Here is a 19447-nt window from a genome sequence, read left to right as displayed (position 1 = left end):
AGCGGCTTAGGCAGCATTATAATAGGGCAGCGTGCTGGGTGTCAATATCTTTTAGTCCTACACCCGTTGAAGAGGCCCCTTTATATCGAGCCGGTCGACTGCAACACAACGAGATACAATATGTCTCGTTTTGCTCACTACTTGACTGCGTCCCCAACCGGCACTAAATAGATTCCCCCGACCGCGCGGAACACGAGACGTAGAGTCACGAAAGAAAAAGTCATTTAAGTTGTACAACGAAACCCGGACCGAGCTGAGTAGCTTCTCGGCGAAGCATCGCAAATGAAACTGATAGCGAGTGGCGAAGTTGGTCCGTTTTTTTTATCTAACTCCTTTTCACTACTTCGCCGATGTTGTTTCCCGATTGACGTTGCCACCCCTCTCGAAGTCTGTAGTTCCTTGCTCGTACCTCGTACGAGCCAACTTGAGTTGTCAAAAAATGACCAATCGGGAGGAAAAACTGAAGAAACTGAAAGGAGCGCAAAAAAGTTGGCGCACAACAGACACACAGACAGCAGACTTTCCACCTTAAGTCAACGTTGAGTTCTGCTCGAGAATGGCAACGAAAGAGATACAGTTTCACGGGCGCACGCTGGCCGGCTACTAGCGAGTGGTTTTTCTGGCAAAATTAGTGACAAACACTAATGATAAATCAAGCGAACTCACAAAGTAACCGTAGTAATGTGTTCGCCAACATGGCTATGGCCTTTTCAAACTGTGTGTGTCCTCGCTCTACAGTTGTGCAGTTCAATTAGAAAGTTCCGAGTTGACTACAATAATCCATCGGCAGTGAATCGAAATCCACGTTGAGCTGCCCATCGTTACTTTCAATGTTTCCGGAACGGAGCCGTCCCGTAAACTTGCACGGCACTGGCAAGGTGTTTTGTTTTGCACCTCGAAGCAACCCGTTGAGGCCCCCGGAAAGACACCCGACGAGGTGCTGCCTCAAAAACCGGCAACTTCCGGGCTAAATGATATAAGTTTTTAATTTCCATTTCACCGGGCTGTTTTTGTGAGCGAGCTCACGGTGTTCGTTCCGATCCATTTCACTGCCAAAGTCACCTGGGGTTGGTTTATGTTGTCGCCTGTCCGCCTGCCGCCTGCCGCCTGCTTTTTATCGTTTTCCGATTGCCCTTCGGGAAACGAGAAATGAGAAAAGTGTTGTCGGGGACCGAAAACGGACAAAACTTGGTGTTTCGTGCAGCAAACAAAAAACAAAGAAAAACAGACCATTTAACATGCATACGGCAAATCCCGCCCCGGATGTCGCTGTCTGTCTGTGTGTGTCTCGCAATACCAGAGCGAAGACGGGGCGCGTTGGTGGCATTAATGCCTTCAATGGCAAGTAAATGGGAAAGTTTAAATTGACTATTTAAATTCCGCTGATTAAAACAGATTTGCGCGTGCTGCTACAACAACTACGGCCACCGGACGGGCAGAGCCACAAAACAGACCGAACGGAAAGGAAACTTTCGCACGGGGTCCGTTTGGCTTCCGGGCAACCGGGTGGGCAAGACACTTTTATTGGGCGCCCGCGCGCCGATGGAGGCGCATGGTACGCTTGGTCGTTTCTGCTGTCCTTTCGCCACGGCTTTAATTCTCGTTAAATCCCGACACGGTCCGCCCCGAGTCGGGTCCGTAAAAGTCAAAGTCCCAGTTTGACGAGCCCCTCCCCGCTGGCTCGCGTTTCCCGCTGCGACAGATGCCATTCGGTGTGTTCGGGGCGTTTTTACGTTCGTCGCCTACTTACGGACAGCTCAGCATTGCTAATTGAATTTTAATTCGTCCATGACGTCGAAGACCGATCAAACGGCTCTCCTGAAGCTGCAACAACGCTTACTCTAAACTGTATGTCAAACGATAAATGTTTCATTCAAATCGATGTCTTTACTCGGAACGCATTCAATTGAAGCGATAATTTTTCTTGAGGCCAAGGACAAATGACTGTAGTGGCGCAAATCTTGCGGTTTTCCTTGAATCCTTGAACGGTTGTTGCATTAAATTACATTCAACTTACACATTGAACTAATCTCTATTGCCATTCGCGTGACGTGACGAGATGAAACGATTTTTAACTTACCATCCACTCGACAATCCGTCGGATCGCGCTCGGTCCTGGTGGATTTATATTCGGGGTTTCGAGAGCACCACTCTTGGTGGGCTAGGAAAAAAAACCCTCTATTCTGGCCGTTCCCAAGACGCAGGCCATTAAATGATGGGCAGCGTTTCGCTGAGATGATGGAATTAAGAGCCATGGTTAGGGAAATGGATTTATATGTTTCCGCTTCCTGCCTGCCACCCGGCCTGTTTTCGCGTGTTGCCAAAAACCGTAGGCGAACCATAAATCCGAAGATGCGAATCTCGTCGGGCTCGGATCGGCAGCAACAGTCTGTCACGGGCCGGCACGGGCCGGCAGCAAACGGACCGCATCGAGGAAGCGATATAAATCTCTCGGTAACCCTTTCTGTCCACTGTTTTGTCGCGCTGCCGGCGGAGGGTAATTTATTTTTCATTACAGCCTTCGGTTTAATGACTTTTGAGGACGAGCCACGCCACCCCACAAAACTGGCCCCCGGTCCACCGGGGTCCCCGTGGGGACCAGGAATTTTCCATAATAAGCGAATAGTTTCATTTTGTGGCTCGGTGCAGGCCCTCTGGTCGTTCGGTTTCGGTCGTGGCGCGCTGAAATTTATGGCCCCAGCATACTTGTTGCATCCGATGCTTATCGTCGCACCAGCGCCAGCGCCTTGACCTCCAGCCGTTGTGGGGCCGGATATTTTTTTTTTGCTTCCGGAAGCGCGCTCGAAGAAGAGGACGCCATCGGTGGCGATCGTCCCCTGGGAGCCCCACGCCCGGGACTCGGAGTCTAATGAGATGATTTATGCTGCGGCACCGACGCCCGTTAGCCGAGGATTTTTAGTCCGCGCGGGCGTTATCTCCGGCAGCCAAGGAGTTTCGGCTTTCCCGTAATTAAGAGGTCGAATTACCGGCAGCCATTTGTTATTTCGCCCCACCACGGAGCCGCGGAGTGGCGATGCCTTTTGTTTCGTGCCGCTGCCGATCGGACCGAGATTGGAGCTCCTTGACGAGCAGTTTTCCCCGTGTCCGGGGAGTCATCCGGACGCCACCTGCCAAGAGTTATCGCATCGTGAGGCATCGCCATTCTTCACGCGCTGCCCGCACCAAGTTCAAAGTTTCGATTCCTGGGAATCGCCAAAGTGCTGAAGCCGATCGATAGGCACTCATCCCGGTTCCGCCGGAAGTCGCCATAGCAACGGGCCGCCACCGCACACTTTTCACAATTATTATTTTAATCCCTTCGCTCGCTAGCCCGGGCCCCCGGGAGGATGTGAAAACTACTTCCCGGCAGCTCATCATTTCGCGACGCCCTCGGCTCGGGGTTTTGTGATTATAGCATTAAAAGTCGGCCCCAGTTAATGAAGGTCCTGGGCCCGGGCCCGGTCCCGGTCCCAGGGATTATCTGCGCCACGCTCACGTTCAATCATATTTTCACTCACCGGAACCGGCCTCCCGTGTTCGCCTGCGCCCACCGGGTGCACCGGTTCGGTTCAATCAAGTCCTTGGGCCGGGGCCGGATCGAACGCTCCCCAGCCGGTCCGGAGCGAACCGAGCCGAGCCGAGGGTTAATTTTCCGCTTATCGGCAAATTATGATCGGGAACGGGAAATTTGGTAGAATTTTCGTTCCCACTCACGCCCAAACGAGCTTCGAGCCGCTGGCTCCGGGGGTCACACCGTGTGCAAAGACTTTGCGTCCGGTGCGCCTTCATCTTCGCCCCCGGGGAGGCCAGCCTTATAAATAGGGTGCGCCCGGAGCGGCGCAGGAGAGAGGCGCATTTTAATGGGAAGCGCCCACGGCGCATCGGGGCCCGGAACGGATGAGTTGCAGTAAATCGATGATCCTGCCATCATCTCTCACTCTCTTGGTGAGTGTGCGCCACGGACACACATGCCAACCTCGGGCTGCTGCATGGCTTCCTGCCGAGCCGGCTTGCATAAGGATACACGTTCCCCGAGTTTGGCCTCGTGCGGCCCCCAGCACAGGGCGGAAGGCGAATGGCGAAATGGATTAAAATATCGTCAGCCAGCTCCAGCCAGCAGTAGTGGAGGCGAGTCCCGCGGGAGCGAGCGAGCGAACCGGGGGCCGAAACTTTTCCGAAAGAGCCTCCCTGCAACCAGGATTGGCAGCTTGCTCTCGTTCTCTCCCTGTCTGCGCCACTATGTGGCAAAGCCGGGAGCGAATATCGGGAGTTGGTTTCCCTTTTTTTTTGTTGCCATCATTCCTGGTATCATCTTTTCAGCAGACCAGCACCAGCCATGGCCGGTTGGCTACCCAGGAGTGGCCGAGGAGGGGGCTGGGGGGGAAGCTCGATAGACTCGTAATCATGTAATAGTCCTCTGCGGGTGCACGCCGCACTCAGCGCAAAAGTGCCACCGCCGCCACGTGCAGCGTGGGCCAAAGATCATGCTTCCTGTGCGCCCGATAAGGACGACATATACCCGAGCGAGACGGGGCCAGGCCGGGTAGGAAGCCATTTTTTCGCTTCCCCATTTCAAAGGACGAACAAGGATTTCTGTTCCTATTTTTTTGAATTTTCAGAAAGAGAGCTGCATAAACCTATTTGCTTCCGACCGAACACGACGGCACGAGGATGACGTTTTCCCGCCCTCCCTCCGTGTGTGTGTGTGTGTGTGCGCGATGGTTTACATTTGTACACTCGGTGCCTTATCTAAGTCCCGACGGTCCAGACCGGCGACCCCGTTTCGTTTTGTGGCCCATTCAGGCGCACGCGAGAGAGAGAGAAAACTGCGCAAATCGAATCCTCTGCTTACGCAACGCGGTTCTCGCAGCGTGTGTGTGTGTGTGCGATTTTGGCACATGATCCTGGCCTAGTACGGTCGTTCCCATTTAGCGGAAGGGATAACGAGCGTTTGGCGAGCGTTCGAACCCGAAGTGACTTCACGACGTCACTCTGGGCCGTCCCACGCCGTATCGCCGTGGGACGCACCGGCTGGCCGGCCACCGGGTGCACTTCCGGTCCCCGGTGCCACGCAGGGCACAATTGGAATAAAAACAGACACACACACACATCTTTCGAATGGTGCCATCGCGCCAGGTTATCGCCGGCCAGAAATCAAGCCGGCCGCGATCCAACTCGCGAGGAATAAGCAGCCGACGGGCACAACGCATCGGAAATGGATATCTGGCCACCACCACCTCGCCGTCGGGACCCACTGGGACCTTAATGAACGAATGAACGTTTCCGATTATTCCAATATCGCGAAGGTGTGCACTGTGGCCAGGTTGCGTCCATCGCGCGATAAACTTGCGGTGCGCACCCGCAACCGGAATAGCCACCACTTAACACCGCCCGCCGGAAACAGGCACGGAACACAGGAGGGAGGGGGCGCTGGGAAAAGTATAAAACCAAATTTATGGGTCAGCAGAAGATTATGGTCCGCGATAATTACCGTGTGCTCGTGCGCGCACAACGCCCGCGAAAGGGTGCGACTCCAAAACAGGACCCTGTCCACTCCACTGTTCCTTTGGCGTTTTCTTGTTTTTTTCCCTCACTGGCACACGAATGTCGTTCATTTGGCCGCCCCTTTTTTAGTTTTTTGTAGTTCGCAGTTTTAGAGAACGGACGAAGCGCTTTCCGATCCACCGATGGTCCGGTAGCGCGTTAGCGAAGCGAGGCCAACATCATTATGCTGCCGGCATGCGGTGTGCAGAGGGGCACCACGTGTTGCCAACTGACTGTCCAAAGATGTCTCCGACTCCGAGCCATGCTGGCCCCCCGATCGGACGGAGCCATAAAAAGGGGCGACCGTCGATTTTATTGTCGGGCCAACAGCTCCCCGGCCAACGGATAATTAAACATAAAATCCCGTTCGCTATCGCGCATTTATCGCGGTCAATCCCCCCCCCCTCGGCAAGTAGGGCTTCTTGGCCGAGCTGAATGAATTTATGTACCCCACCGCCCTGACTGCGGATGACAGTCGAGAGCGGCCATAAACGTGTCAGAATTCACGGGTTCCGTCTTAGTCGGAGGTTGTGGCACTCAACAAGCGGTGCCCCGAATCAAGCTCCAGTTTATGTGCCGCCCAGTTTCGGGCGGTTCTCTCGGGCCTACATTAGCCATCATTAAGCATGTCGATCGCATTCTGGATCGTAATATTTCGTTCGATGAGCACACTGTTGTTATCAAAAGGTCGTTAAATAATAGTTTTCAAGGACTACGGTTGCACCATCAAGCAAAAGTATTGGTATGGATTTACACTCAGTAACTTGTTGGTTCCGCGTGAAACGTTCTCTGGAGTCCGAACCGAACACCGCAAAGCCAAACTCCAGCATTACCCGCCAAACGATGCGATTGTTGTTGATGTTGCTGTTGACGCCTCAACCTGAGTATCATCCTTACCGTGAGCCCGTCGTTTAAGTTTAAGGCTTTGCTCCTGCCTGCCTGCCTGAATTCGAGCGGCCCGGTGATAATTTCCGCCCGGTCGCTAACCGGTGTTGCCACACACACACACACACATTCCACGAAGGCTTCCCCGAAAGCCCCGTCCACCGTTGGCGACGTGCCGTTAATAGTTCGTAAAGCTCTCTACCCGTATTAAGTAGTAAATGGGCCGCCGAGCCAGCCATCGAGGCTCTCAGCAGGGCGCTACGCCATGAGGCCCGGCGGCTCGGCGTAAAGTTTGGTCACGTCCTTTCCAACGCTGACAGTCTGATTTCCTGTTCAGCCTCGCGCACACCGGTCGGTCCAACCACAGCCGGCGCGTGGTTGATGCGTTGTTCCGGCTTTCAGCCGACGGTGGCAGGCGGGTTTTCTCTTACAAAAGACCGACAGGCGGAAGAGAGCGTGCCCGAGAGAGAGAGCATGAGTGACTTCTTGACCTCGTTCATCTCGCTTTCTTGGCATCAGGGCATCAAGGACGAAAGTTTGCGCTTCGGCGCAACCCTGCCCAAGACGGCCCCATCCATCCTATCGAACCCATCAACGGAACGGAACTCACCCCCGCCGGGCCTACCACCGGAAACCAGGTTGCCACGGTGCGGCGGCGGCGGCCTCGGTTCGCTGGCCCTGCTGCCCACAATGTGTTTAAAGATGTTTTTTGATGATCGTCTTTTTCGCATAATTAGAAAACTTTTATTATTTATGAAATCACTTTAGGAAACTGCTTTACGAGCAAAAAGCAAACTTTCCAACTGTGTGGCGGTGGCGCCGCTTTCTTCAGTTCGCTGGCGGTAAGGGCAGAACCGGTGGGGGGGCGCCGGGGTCACGCTTGACCAACTCGTCCCTGGCAGCGGGTTGAAGTTGAGCGCTTCGTCTACCGCCCGGCAACCGGCGAAAGAAAGGATCAAAAGCGGAAAGGGTTTTCCCAAAAGCGTAAGCCGCCCCGATTCCCGAATCCGGCCCCGCCCCCACCCCTCGGAACGGTTCCAGCGGTTGCAGATGCGCAACAGAGTGTGAAGATATTGATTTTCTTCCTGCGGCCCGAGTGCCTGGCCCCGAAAATTCCACCGACGTTCGGCCGAGATAAGTCGAACCGGGGGGTTTTAAATCGTAAACAATTTGTTCACCAGCCAGGCGGCCACCAGCCCGTTTGGAGGGGTTACCTTTTTGCGTGTTGGCGATGAGATGAGCTTAGCCTTTCAATTAGGCGGCCCCTAGACCCGGCCCGGGTGAAACATTATGCTTATCTTGTGACACATGTTTTCATTCGAACGGTGCCGTTGAATGTTGATTTAAATAGAAACTTATGTTCCTGTAGCCAATACATCGCCACAACGTGCTGCATTCCTTTGGTCACGAAAGCACACAGTACACACGAGATGGTACTCGGGACCGGAAACGGAACAGTGATTGGCTCGACTTCCACTTCTTGGGCCGGACCGTTTCACGCCCGCAAGGGATGACAAACTTTAAGGCGTTTAATGAACATCTGAGAAAAGCGGTCGGGAAACCCTTTCGGCGTTTGTCATCGCCAGGACGAAGCGGTCCGGTGCTTAAGCGCAGCAGCAGCAGCAGCAGCGCCAGCAATATAATAAGTGGCCAAAAACCACCAATTTCACTCTTATTTCACGCCAGCTGTGACCCAAAAAGACACGGACCCGTCTGGGTTGTAAAAGGCAAACGCACGCGCCAGGCACGGTACGGCACTTGGCCGAGCGCTGGACGCGAAAAATATGGTCGAGATCAACGGAATCGTAATAAAACTCAAGTTCAACTGCACGAGGCGGGGCGGGTCTGCAACCCCGGTTCCTGCCCATTGCTGGTCTGGTGTGTCTATAAAAATGAAGTGAAAGTCCTGAAAGTTCATAATCTCGACTCGGCGCCTCAGCATAAAACGGCCGCGCCAAGCACGTCGGAACTATCAGGCGACCGACCGACCGTCTCGCTTAGCAGAGCGTGAAGTTGGGAGTCCGGGCCCTTCCATCTTCGCTCCTGTCGCTGAGGTGCTTGTTATTAGCGTCAGCGATTCTCGGCAGTACGATTCGAAGGCAGTACGATTCGAAAAGTGGTTGGCTCGACCTCCGTCTCAGCTTCTTCTGCTTCAGCTGTGGCCAGGATTAAAGGGTTCGGCACAAATGTTTCATACCGATTTCTGTTTCTTTCGTTCTCGTTCCAGATTGAAGACGCGATGCTGATGTTTGACAAACAAACCAACCGGCACAGAGGTAAGTAATTGCTTCGCCCCAACGAGGACAACATGTTGTTTGCTAAAAAAATGCCCTTAAATTATCGAGGCACTCTCTAATCGTTTGCCCTGCCGATAAGGCGCCCCGAGTGGCGATTGGAAGACCCTTATGTGCCATTATTTTATGTTGCCTTACCAACCGCTTGCCGGTCGGCCGCATACATTGAGATGCTTTGTCCTTTGTTCGACGGAACGTCTTCTCCGGTGGGTTATGATGCGGCACGGAACACACAGGAATACCCGATCCGATCCGATAGCTCGGCAGTAAAACTGTGGTTCGACTATTTGGCCGTGACTTTGGCCGTCATCCATCGAAACATCTTAACCCCGTCGGCCCACTGGTTCATCCCCATTTGGTGCCCCATTTTTCCGGATCCGGATGGGGGGGGCGAACCGAGCATGTCTGCCATTCCGGCGCCCGATCCTTGATGCACCCTGACAAACAAATCAGCACGAATGCTCCCAATCGTAAACAAACAACAATAAAATCCAAGCACATCATAAACAAATGTCAACAGTGCACGACTTCGGCCCGGCTACGCCCGGTGATGGCCGGCCAGTTGGCATCGTTGGAGCGGAGTCGGCAGTTCGTTCGCCGGCAACATCCGCCCCAGCCATCAGCCAAACATCAGCTCTCTCGCTGGGGGTCCTGTTTGCGTGTTGCACTTTCGAAGCCACTCGACGGGAGCGCAGTTGCACTCGAACCCGACTCGGCCCGAATGCGCCGAGCGGGCGAGATGCAAATTTGTGCACCGGACAACCCGCCCACTGTTTACCGTCACAACAACTAGCATCATCATCATCATGATGAGGTGCACCATCGGGGGAGCAGCAGCATAGGAACCGTTTGCCGTTGGTTAGCTCATCGTCACGGGCCGAACAGCACGGGATCGATCTTCGGGACTCCAATCTCAACATTAACATCATCGTCGCCATCGCCTGATCGTGACGATTGCCAATCATCATCACCGGGTGCTCCTTTTTACGAACGAAGAGTGGGTTGATGGCTAGCAGGGGAAAATCACGGCTGTTGATGGTCGCTAATTTTTGGGAACTACGCTCCCTCATTGTTTGACATGGTTTGGTGAGTTTTCGACGGTTCCGTTTTGAACGCGTTTCGTTTAAGAAATTGCCAGCAACAATTACTGCATTCTGCATCCAACAGCGAATTTGTTGCATTTTATGAACCATCCACCCGTGTATGTTTATTAAAGCATGCAGTTAGCATAGCAAAGCTGCCTCGGCACTGGCCTGGCAAAGAGGCCTTTCAACATTGTAATCGTGCACACCGCGTAAAATCGTTAGCGTATTCACCGCCATTCGGGCTGCTCATCATACATGCATGGATTCGCCATTTTTCCATTCCACTCCTGTCATCGTTCGTGGCCCTCCACTCGTCGCCTGCCGGTGCACTGCCAGGTTTTCGCCGCGCCGCGCTGATTGGAAAATGCATTAAAAATATTGCGAATCCGAGTGCGGCGGGATTCGGAGGTCCGGTCCGGCGAGATCGGTACGTTCGCTCTCGCCGGGCGATTCCAATCATATCGATGGCGGGTTCACGATGGTGAGTTCCCACCCTGGCGGGTTGCCCTGGTTTTGACAGTGGATACGGGACGTCGCTTTTATTCGGTGCACATCCGAAACGCCTCCCGACAGGTGGCAGTGATTCGTTATTTTCTCTTTCTTTGCGTTAGTTTTATTTCCGCTACTTTCCGGCACGAGCATTACCGGACGGTTCGGGGTTGGAAGCTGCGAAACTGCACCGCAACGTGCGCGCGTTGAACGCGTATTTATCAATCCAATTTCAATCGCACTGGCCCGATGGGGATTCCATCGTGGCCGCCGGCATCCGCAATATTATGTTCACCACCACCCCTTTTGGCGGAATTAAATTTGTTGGCTTCGGAACTGCTGCGTGTGGTATCCGGGGTCATTCGCAGACCTTTGCAGTAGTTAGGAATATTGATTCAAAACCTAGTTAAACCTACTTCATTGCGTTGGATTTTGAACGTAGTTAAACAAGGTTACTAAATTATAAATTGCCTTTCAAGGAACTGTGGTTTCGATGGCCAAGCCCAGCGCTAGTGGCGCATCAATAGTCCGACTTTTATTACAACAGTCAGTCAGCTGTACTGTTGTGTCAACAGTCAGTGCAGTTGGCGACGAGAGATTATGCAGCACGGCAGCAACTCGCCCAAAATCACACAGTACAATGGGGTGCCCAGCGTAAGGGGATCAAGAATTGTACATCCTAATCCGGCCAGTTGTGCGGCAGCTCAAACCGTAATCACTTTCCCGAGCTCCGACCAGAACTAAGCTTTGCCTCCACCAGAGAGACGAGTTATTTACACCCGATGCGACCGACAGAGACGAGCCACTAATCACTACGGCCACTAAGCCGTTCAGGCGGCGATCGCATTGCACGATAGCGCCCCCGGGGGCGACATCTTGGAAGAAACATGTCCTGTCGCTTCGGCGACAATTCGATTGGAATGAAAAGAAAACCCACAGAAGAGCAGGCAGCCAATATCGGCTTCGGGCCGGCAGTGAGAAGGCAGCGCCAACACCGTCAACCTACCCCGGCCGTGAAGGCGAAGATAGTAATACCACGAGTTTAGCGCCACCGGGAGCGCCACTTTAGCCAGACCACTGGCCAATGCAGGGTCTTCCGAACTAACACGGTCCACGGCGTCTTCGTCGGCGGACGTCTTCTGGCCCTTGTGGTTTTCTGTTCTTCAGCAAATCCTCGCAGCCACACCGTGGACATCGATAGTTTCGCTCTCCGGTGCCTATCGTCAGTGACAGGCTCGAGGCGGCGAAACATAGGACACCCAGGACAGGGATCAATGCCGCCATCGGAGGGCTAATTTAATTCTACATCCCATTCTTATTGCCGTTTAACAGCACCTTTCGGCGGCGCAGTGTGGCTCCGGGCCCGAGATACTTCTGGTGGTACGTCGCGCAAAGTTTGCCACTGACCAATCGAGCTTCAATACTCCGCCCGTCACCATAGCCCGGACACAGTGACAGTTGGTCGAAGGACATCTTTCTTCAGAAACGAACGTGGGGGTTTTTGTGGAAAAAGACCCATTACGCGAGGACGCTATCGGTTGGCTGCTGCCGGACCGACTGTCCAGCGAATTAAAAGAGCCTTCTCCGTCGTGCTTCTGCTTTGGGGCTTGGGGACGAAACTTTTGATCCGTTCTTCTTTTGCCGGCTTTTCCCAAAAAATCCAATCCACAGTTGGACCCACGGACACCGATGGAAAGGTGACAGCAAGGGGTCAGCTGTCAGCGGCGTAACTTCAAACACGCCAAGCCGAGGCCCGAATCGAATGGTATTAATTTTTGCAACTTTTCAATTATTTCCTTCCCAAGTACGGTACGGTGTCCCTGGCTGGGATCGCGCCACACAAAAGGATCCGCCCGGGGACACACCAGCACCGCACGGAGTTGCACTGTTAAGCAATCGAACTGATTTCTCAATTTTCACTCGCCCGCTCAAGCATATCTTCCTGGTTCCTGGCTCGGGCCTGGACTCACTGGCTTCTTAAATTATCCTTTTTGAACAATAGATTTGTCGTGACACACGCACACACACACACACACACAGAACCGTGCCCTCGAGCGCGGGGAAAACCTTTTGTCGAGGGAAAACCATTCATTCGGGGTCGCTATTCAATTATAACTTTATCCTTCGCCACTGCACTGTTCGGGAGCTCGGGGATGCAGTTCGAGTCGCCGGCAAAACCGGCAAGGATAAGCGACAACACCCCCAGGGCCACCCAATTCCACCCAAACCGACGGGAAGGTAAAGGAAGTAGAAAGTGGACCAAATTGAAAGCATTATTATGTTTTTATCGCTTTCGCAGGCGCCACCGGAAGCTTCGATCGTTCGCGCCGGGCGACCGAATCGCCGGTGGCGGCCGCATGCACTGGGATTCGAAGGATTAAGAATCAAACCCCGGCCGGCCCCGTCCGGTGCACTTTCGCTCTATTTTACAATTTTCTCTCACTCTTTAACTCTCACAATTTTATTTCTGGCACCCTTTGTGGAAGAAAATACTTACTGTTAATTCGGTCCGCCAAAATGCCGATGAATGGTGACAGTGCTTCGGAGTATTAAATTCAACATCAACTTCCGTGTCCGCGGACAAGCTAATGCAGTTACTGCGATTGAGCAAATCAGCTGGGATTATACTGGTCTCTGTTACGGTTAATTCGCTTACGGTTCGATGTTGGCATAAATTATCTTGTTAAATACGGTGACCCTAAAACCGACCAACAGAAAGGTCCGTCCGTCACTCGCAATACTCGCTACCCCGGGCGTCTACAACTACGCCTGCCTTTCAAGCAAAAACACCGGTGATTTTCCCGGGAAAATGGGGAATTCACGAATCAACATCTGTCCATCACCGGCACGACGCGGCAACTTTCCTAGCGGAGCGCTTTCTTCGCAAACGGCACAATAGGAGATGGTTGATTGTTGGGAAGGAAGAAAAAAGAAGGATACGCTCACGTCAACTGCACGAACGAACGCACGCACGCACGCAACGCCTTGGCCAACGACTCGACGGTTGACGATTCAATCATAGACCGTTCGGAGCAACAACAAAAAAAAAACCGAGGGAACTGTCTTCTCACTGCCACACGGCCGTCAATCCGATCGCAATCCCCGTTAACATGCTTTTCACACTCGCCCCGGAAGCGAAAGGGCATTGCCACCTTCCCAGCGCGCAAAGGTGTCTTTCTTAACCGCTGGTCAATTAATTTTCTTCCGGTTCCGGGTTGAAGAGCGTAAAATTGGAGTTTCCATTCGGCGAGCCGAACGGTGCGTTCTCTGGCTCGAACTCGGCCACGCGACAACATTCCAGCCCGGTCCTAGTCGGCGCTAGTGGCTCCGTTGTCGTTAGTGACCGTCCTGGGCGTTGTTCGAAGAAGCCCATCCGTCACTGCCCGGGCCCGGGGCACACGGGGCGAAAGGAACTTCGGGAATGTCCTGACGGGCAAACGTGCGTGCGTCGCGGGGCGAGAACTACAAATTGATTGATGGAAGGATGGATCGATCGATAGATGGATTGTGCCCCGGGATTGACAGATGGGATATAGATGAATCCTTTCTGTGCGGGAGCCCACACAATCCTGCTTCTGAATCCTGAATACATTTTTTTTTTCTCTGCTTTGCTGGCGCCCCGTCCCACAAATCGCCGACCGGCACTCTGACTAACGAAATGGGCGCTTCTTGCCGAGAAGATGGTTCGGTGCGGAAAGTACCCGATTAGCGAACCCAATTTGACCGATGGACAATACGCGAGGCTTTGAATTCGGGCCCCTCTTTTTTACGCCACAAATCCGAAGATTCCATTAGGTAGCGTCTTTCTTCATTCCGCCCGTCAATGCACGCTTAATAGGGCACTGTGATCGGTTAATGCAACGGCCCGGGCTCAAAACAGCTGCACCCGGTGCCAATTAGGTTGGCGAACGCATTACGGTGCGTTTTTGCGCTCGATACGTCCTGCTGCTGAATGTCCTGCTAGCTACAGGCAGGCAGGCACCGAAGCCCTGTTCCAATCAACGGATGCACCGAGAACCGAGGCAAGGGTTTGGGAAGGTGAATTTTGATGGCGTCCTTCGAAGTCCAGCTCCGAGTTGTTATCGCACCCGTATCGTAGCCACTGAATTCCCAGGGAAAATCCCACAAAAAATATGTTTCGTTATTGTGGCTCCGGTCACGTACCGGGACCAGCACCGACGGGACGGCTTCAATCGCAATGCTTCGTCGGCGCTCATTGTTAAACCCTTTTGCGTGCGGATCTTCGACTATTGGTGCGCCGGCCCCAGCACCGGTCCCAGGCAGCCCAGGATAAAGAATTCAAATAAACAATATGTATATATCCTGCAGCAAGGAGCGCAGTAAATTGAAAGGAAAATCTTTGGGGATTTTCATCTTCATTAGAGCACCTTTCATGTCGGTTTCGGATCGGTCCGGGAAGATCCCCAATCGGGGACGGTTGGAGGTGGAGGCGGTGCCGGCCAGCCGTCCGAGCACACTGCGGACGAATATCTAACATTGCTCTGCTCTCGTCCGGCATCCAATGTATCGATCCTGTCTGTCTGTGTGCAAGATGATGAAATCCGTAGACATCTTTTCTTCGTACTTTCAATCACCCTGACCATCTGACCGGGCTACTTTCTGCCGTCCTCAATTCCGGGACAAAAAAACACACCCAGCTCAACTGAACCGTCTTGGGCTGGGGGCCACTTGTTCGATCGGTGAATGCAATCTTGCCGCTACTGGCCGAAATGGCCGGCCAGCCTGGAAGGAAGCACGGCTCTGCCGCAGCCACAGTGCTGGTTGGGTGCTTTTCTTCGGCTCGGCTCGGGTCAGCTCAACGTGAGGACCCGTTTTCCCGGCTGGGAGAGCTTTACCAACATAGCACTAATGCCCATTTCATCGGCCCCCGGCATCGGAATAAGACACCTTGCCGTGCCGTTTGACAGACATTCTCATCGCACAATGGCGGCCCGGATGTTAGTGATACATTTTTGCTATCAGGTTGCCGATGTCCCAGCACCTCGGTAGGATCAGAGGGATCCTGTTGGGTTGCTTGCGAGCCAAAAGAGCTGTGTTTCGCATTAAATTGGAGATTTGTTTCGTTCAATTAAACATCAAACCCAACATTCCAACCAATCGAACCAATTTCTAGCATCACGTGCGTCGCACGCCTAGGTCCTGGGACTCGGCCATACTCTGCACCTTCGGGGTCTTGATCGGAATCCAATCCGTCAACAGAGAAATCGTGCTTTTCCGGTGGCCAAACGGCATAAAATAAAGGGATTAAACTAAGGATAATATTCAAATTACTTCTTTTGCTGTAATACGCGAGTCCCCTAAAAAGAACCGAAGTGCACGGCACATAAGCCGAGCGTCCGGAAAACAAGTGTTCCTTCTACACACACACACGTTCAAATTTTAACATTAACTCATTAGCTATGCTCCGCATGTCCCGAGCCTCCCCGAGAATGTAATCAACGTGCGTGTGTTGGCCGAACTATTTTCCTATTTTTAGCACATTCGCCCGTTCCGTCGCCACCGATAAATCAGTGCCCGGTGTGCCCGCTTTGTCCCGTCCCGGGCGAGCAGAAAGGAAATTACTTTTCCGACCGAAGCCCTGGCCACAGAAAAATGTTGCCCGTTGGCCGTTGGTCACCGAAAAACTAAAACCAACCAACTGCGTGGGTCTGCAAATTGAATTAAATCGTCGGCTTATCTCCGGCCGGCCGGATTCCAAAAACCCGGAGCGCATGCCGGAAGCGCATGCCACCACCGACCTCGGGGCCGTCCCCGCCCGTCTCCACCGACGTATCGAAAACATCAATTTTCTTCCCCGCCAGCCGCACCACCGCCGCCGCCGCAACCCAGCACGCAGATTTGAAACGGTTCGCCCGGCGCCCGTGCAATGTTCGTGCCTTTCTTTTTTCCATCGAAATCGAAACCCCGCGCCGAACCAACGGACGTTCCCGGGACATACCCTGCCCCACACACACACACACATATGGGGGTCGGTGCCGTCGCCATCACCGCCGCATATGTATGGATGGAAAAAAGATGATCGCCATGATTGTGGTAATTCATAATTTGTGTGAATCGGAAAAGCGGAAGCTCATTCATCGCGGGCCGGGGGTCAAACGGCCAAATGAACGAGGACGGTGTAAATTATCATAATGGGACCCGGACTCCGGACATTCCTCTCACCGCCTCCCGGCGCCCCGGAATTTCCGGAAACGCTGCGCACGGCAGTGATGATGATGCGGACCATGATGTCGGTGGGCAACGTGGTCCAGGAAAACGGTTAAAAATGGGAGCAGTTGGGCTTCCCATTTGGCTGCCCAACTTATCTCCCCGCCAGTAGCTGTGGGCACACGGCCACTGGCTCACTGAAATGGCCCACTGATTGAGATCAAAAATCAACACGCGTTTGCCCTTCGGTGCGCCCTTTATTGCGCCACCGCCCGCCCGACCGGCGATCTCGGATTGATCGCTGCAGTCTGGCGATATTATTTGTATTTTATCAATTTCCGAAAATTATGCGCCAACCCCGGGACCGACCGAGACCCGGACCGGACAGAAAACAGGACGACGGCGCGATGCAATTTTTACCATCCTCACGGCTGGGTGTGTATGTGTGTGTGTGGCTGATACGAATAACAATTTTGTTTGAATTGGACCCCTTAATTGGTTGTGCGTGTGTGGGACGGAGCAGTTCGCAGTTACGCAGTGCTTCCGTTTGGATTCGATGTGTGTGTGTGTAATTTTACGCATGTCCCTTTTTTGTCCCTTGCCCCGTGCGGTTGGTTTGGATGTTTTTCACATCGCGCTCGGCAAGGAGACATCCAAAATACGGGCGCTTTCAAAGCCCTGGAGCCTACGGAAATTTCTGTGACCAGTTTCGATCCATAATCAGCTGGCTGGCTTATTAATTCGAACTGCGTGTGTGTGCGTTAAAAAGTTGAGATCCTTTGGCCGCAAGCTGGTAAATTGGACACCATTCAGCGCGCTAGTAGTTTGTGCGCTTCCCGACAATCACGTCCCGGTGTGGCCCAGGTCCAAACCCAATCGAAGCAAATTTAATTCACAATGCGACGGAAACGCGCCACTAAATTGCGCCCTATTTGTTCCCACTGCCCCGAAAAAAAGGCAAATGGACGAATCAAAGCCCGGAAGCCGGCGCTACCCGTTGGCGTGTTGGTCAACATGTTAACCACAAATCGGAGGGAGTAGAGAGAGCGAGAGAGAGAGAGAGAGAGAGAGAGTGGTAACAAAAAACGTGAACCTTCTACAACAAACAAAACCCCGGCCGTCGGTTGGGTAGATGATGATTGCAAGCCAAATATTTGCCAACGGATTATGCATTTTATTTATCGAAAAAAAGGACACTCACACACACATGCACACTCACACGGGGTTTGTAACAAACATGTTGTCCCGCGGCGAACATGTGCAACATTGTTCGACGCGCCATCGGGACGAATCGTTCCGATTCCAGGGACCATATTTCAATGACTGACCGCTTGGCGATGGATCCGCTAGAACCGGAGTGCTACACTTGGGGGGGGACTCCGTAAACGGAACGATTATGTACCACCCGCGGAGTGGCTCGGTAAAATTAACGAGCTGGACGATGGACAGAGGATTTTTTGTGTAAGTCACTCTTTCTATCCACTCCGATCAGCTGCAGTTCAGGCAGTTGGTGAGTTTTTGTTTTTGCCGCACATTTGGTCCAATAAATTGCCACGTGGCGACCCACTTGAGTCGAAAGCCCCCTCTTCAACTCGCACACGAGAGCGGTTCACCTATCGCGGTCCATTTATCGCGCCCCACGGAGGACGATCCGATTGTTTGCCACTGGAGCCACTCCGACGGCCGCGGAAGTCAATATTAATGCATCACCGAGATTGGCTCTGGCTCCGGGATTTGCATATTCCTGAGCGCGTGCGTTGCAGGAAGGTCCCCTCGCAGGACCCCCCCGGACTCATTGACGGGCGTGTGGCGAAGTCATCTTGACGGTTGCTTATCTCTTTTAAATTCACGACCAATCTGGTGCTTAACGGCAGCTAAATTGGCCTCTAACTGCCAGCTGGAGTAATGCTAACGGCTGCATTATTTTGCTGCCTTTGCTGCTCTCTCCCTTCCCTACCTCTCTCTCTCTCGCTCTCTTGATGTTGCTGTTGCCGTCAGTCGGTCGCAATCCCCGTCGGACTCGGACTCGGCCGGTATCGGTCAAATGGGATTCTTGCACAAAAAGAACGAAACCAGGACACCCAGATTACTTTCGCTTAAAACGACTCCCGGCATCCGTAAAGAGCGGGCGAGCGAGAGAGACTGGGGCGGACCTCGGACAGCGGCCCCAGTGCTCCCAACGAGGGCCGGAGTGATTGCGGACAACAAAAACTACGTAATCACAGGACATCTTTTGAGCCACTTATCGTGCTCGTTATGCGTTACTGTGTACATCGGGGCCGGGTTGGTCCGGAAGGCGGCTCTCTCTCTCTACACGTCTCGGATGGCAGTAAAATCCTATCCTTCGCCGTCGCATTCCTGGCCAAGGGGCCAGTTTTCCGTACCGTCCGCAACGGTCGACGGTACCGGCACAAAAACGAACGAGAGAAAAACAGAAAAAACCAACGACGGACAACAAACCGGAACATCTTTGCAACTTTTGCGCCGCTGCAACTACCACTTGGTGGTTGTTGGCACAAAACAGACGACCAGTGCGACCTCCGTGCGCCACAAAGTGCGCCTTCATAACCATTCCGGAATTCCTTGCACCTTCCGGGTTTGCCAGCCAGCCTCGGGCAACGCGGGTTTATGGGTGGGGGTAGGGCGGGTGACAATAAAACCGGAAGTGCGCACAACATGAAGTGCCGTGTGCGGTGGCGTGCCCGCCCCGAAGTGGTGCAATCCGGAGTCCGGAGTCGAGTCGAGGCTCCATGATGGTAATTTTACAACATTTACTGGGCGTCGTTTCGCGACACACACACCGGAGAAGGACGGTTGCAGGCGCGCAGACGGTAGCCCCACCGGTGGGACGTTTCGGAGCGGCCCACCGGCGGGCCGCTGGTGGTGGGATAGAAAATTAAAACTAATTGTAAATAATAAACCTCATTTTATATGATAAGGAAGAGTTTATAGTTTCCGCCTGCGGGTTTGTCGCGCGTCCCG

At 53.3% G+C, this 19447-nt stretch overlaps 1 protein-coding gene across 1 annotated transcript in view; it reads left to right on the top strand.

Annotated features, from left to right (window-relative positions):
• LOC128277823 (RNA-binding protein Musashi homolog Rbp6) overlaps nucleotides 1-19447 on the top strand; it is a 456559-nt gene that overhangs the window by 377476 nt on the left and 59636 nt on the right. Inside the window, exon 7 of the mRNA XM_053016353.1 lies at nucleotides 8657-8705. Within this exon, the coding sequence (XP_052872313.1) occupies nucleotides 8657-8705 (49 nt within the window). The remainder of the gene's footprint in view (nucleotides 1-8656; nucleotides 8706-19447) is intronic.

Source organism: Anopheles cruzii, chromosome 2, assembly GCF_943734635.1.
Source record: "Anopheles cruzii chromosome 2, idAnoCruzAS_RS32_06, whole genome shotgun sequence".
NCBI classification, from domain to species: domain Eukaryota; kingdom Metazoa; phylum Arthropoda; class Insecta; order Diptera; family Culicidae; genus Anopheles; species Anopheles cruzii.
This window is presented reverse-complemented; position numbering and strand designations above follow the sequence as displayed.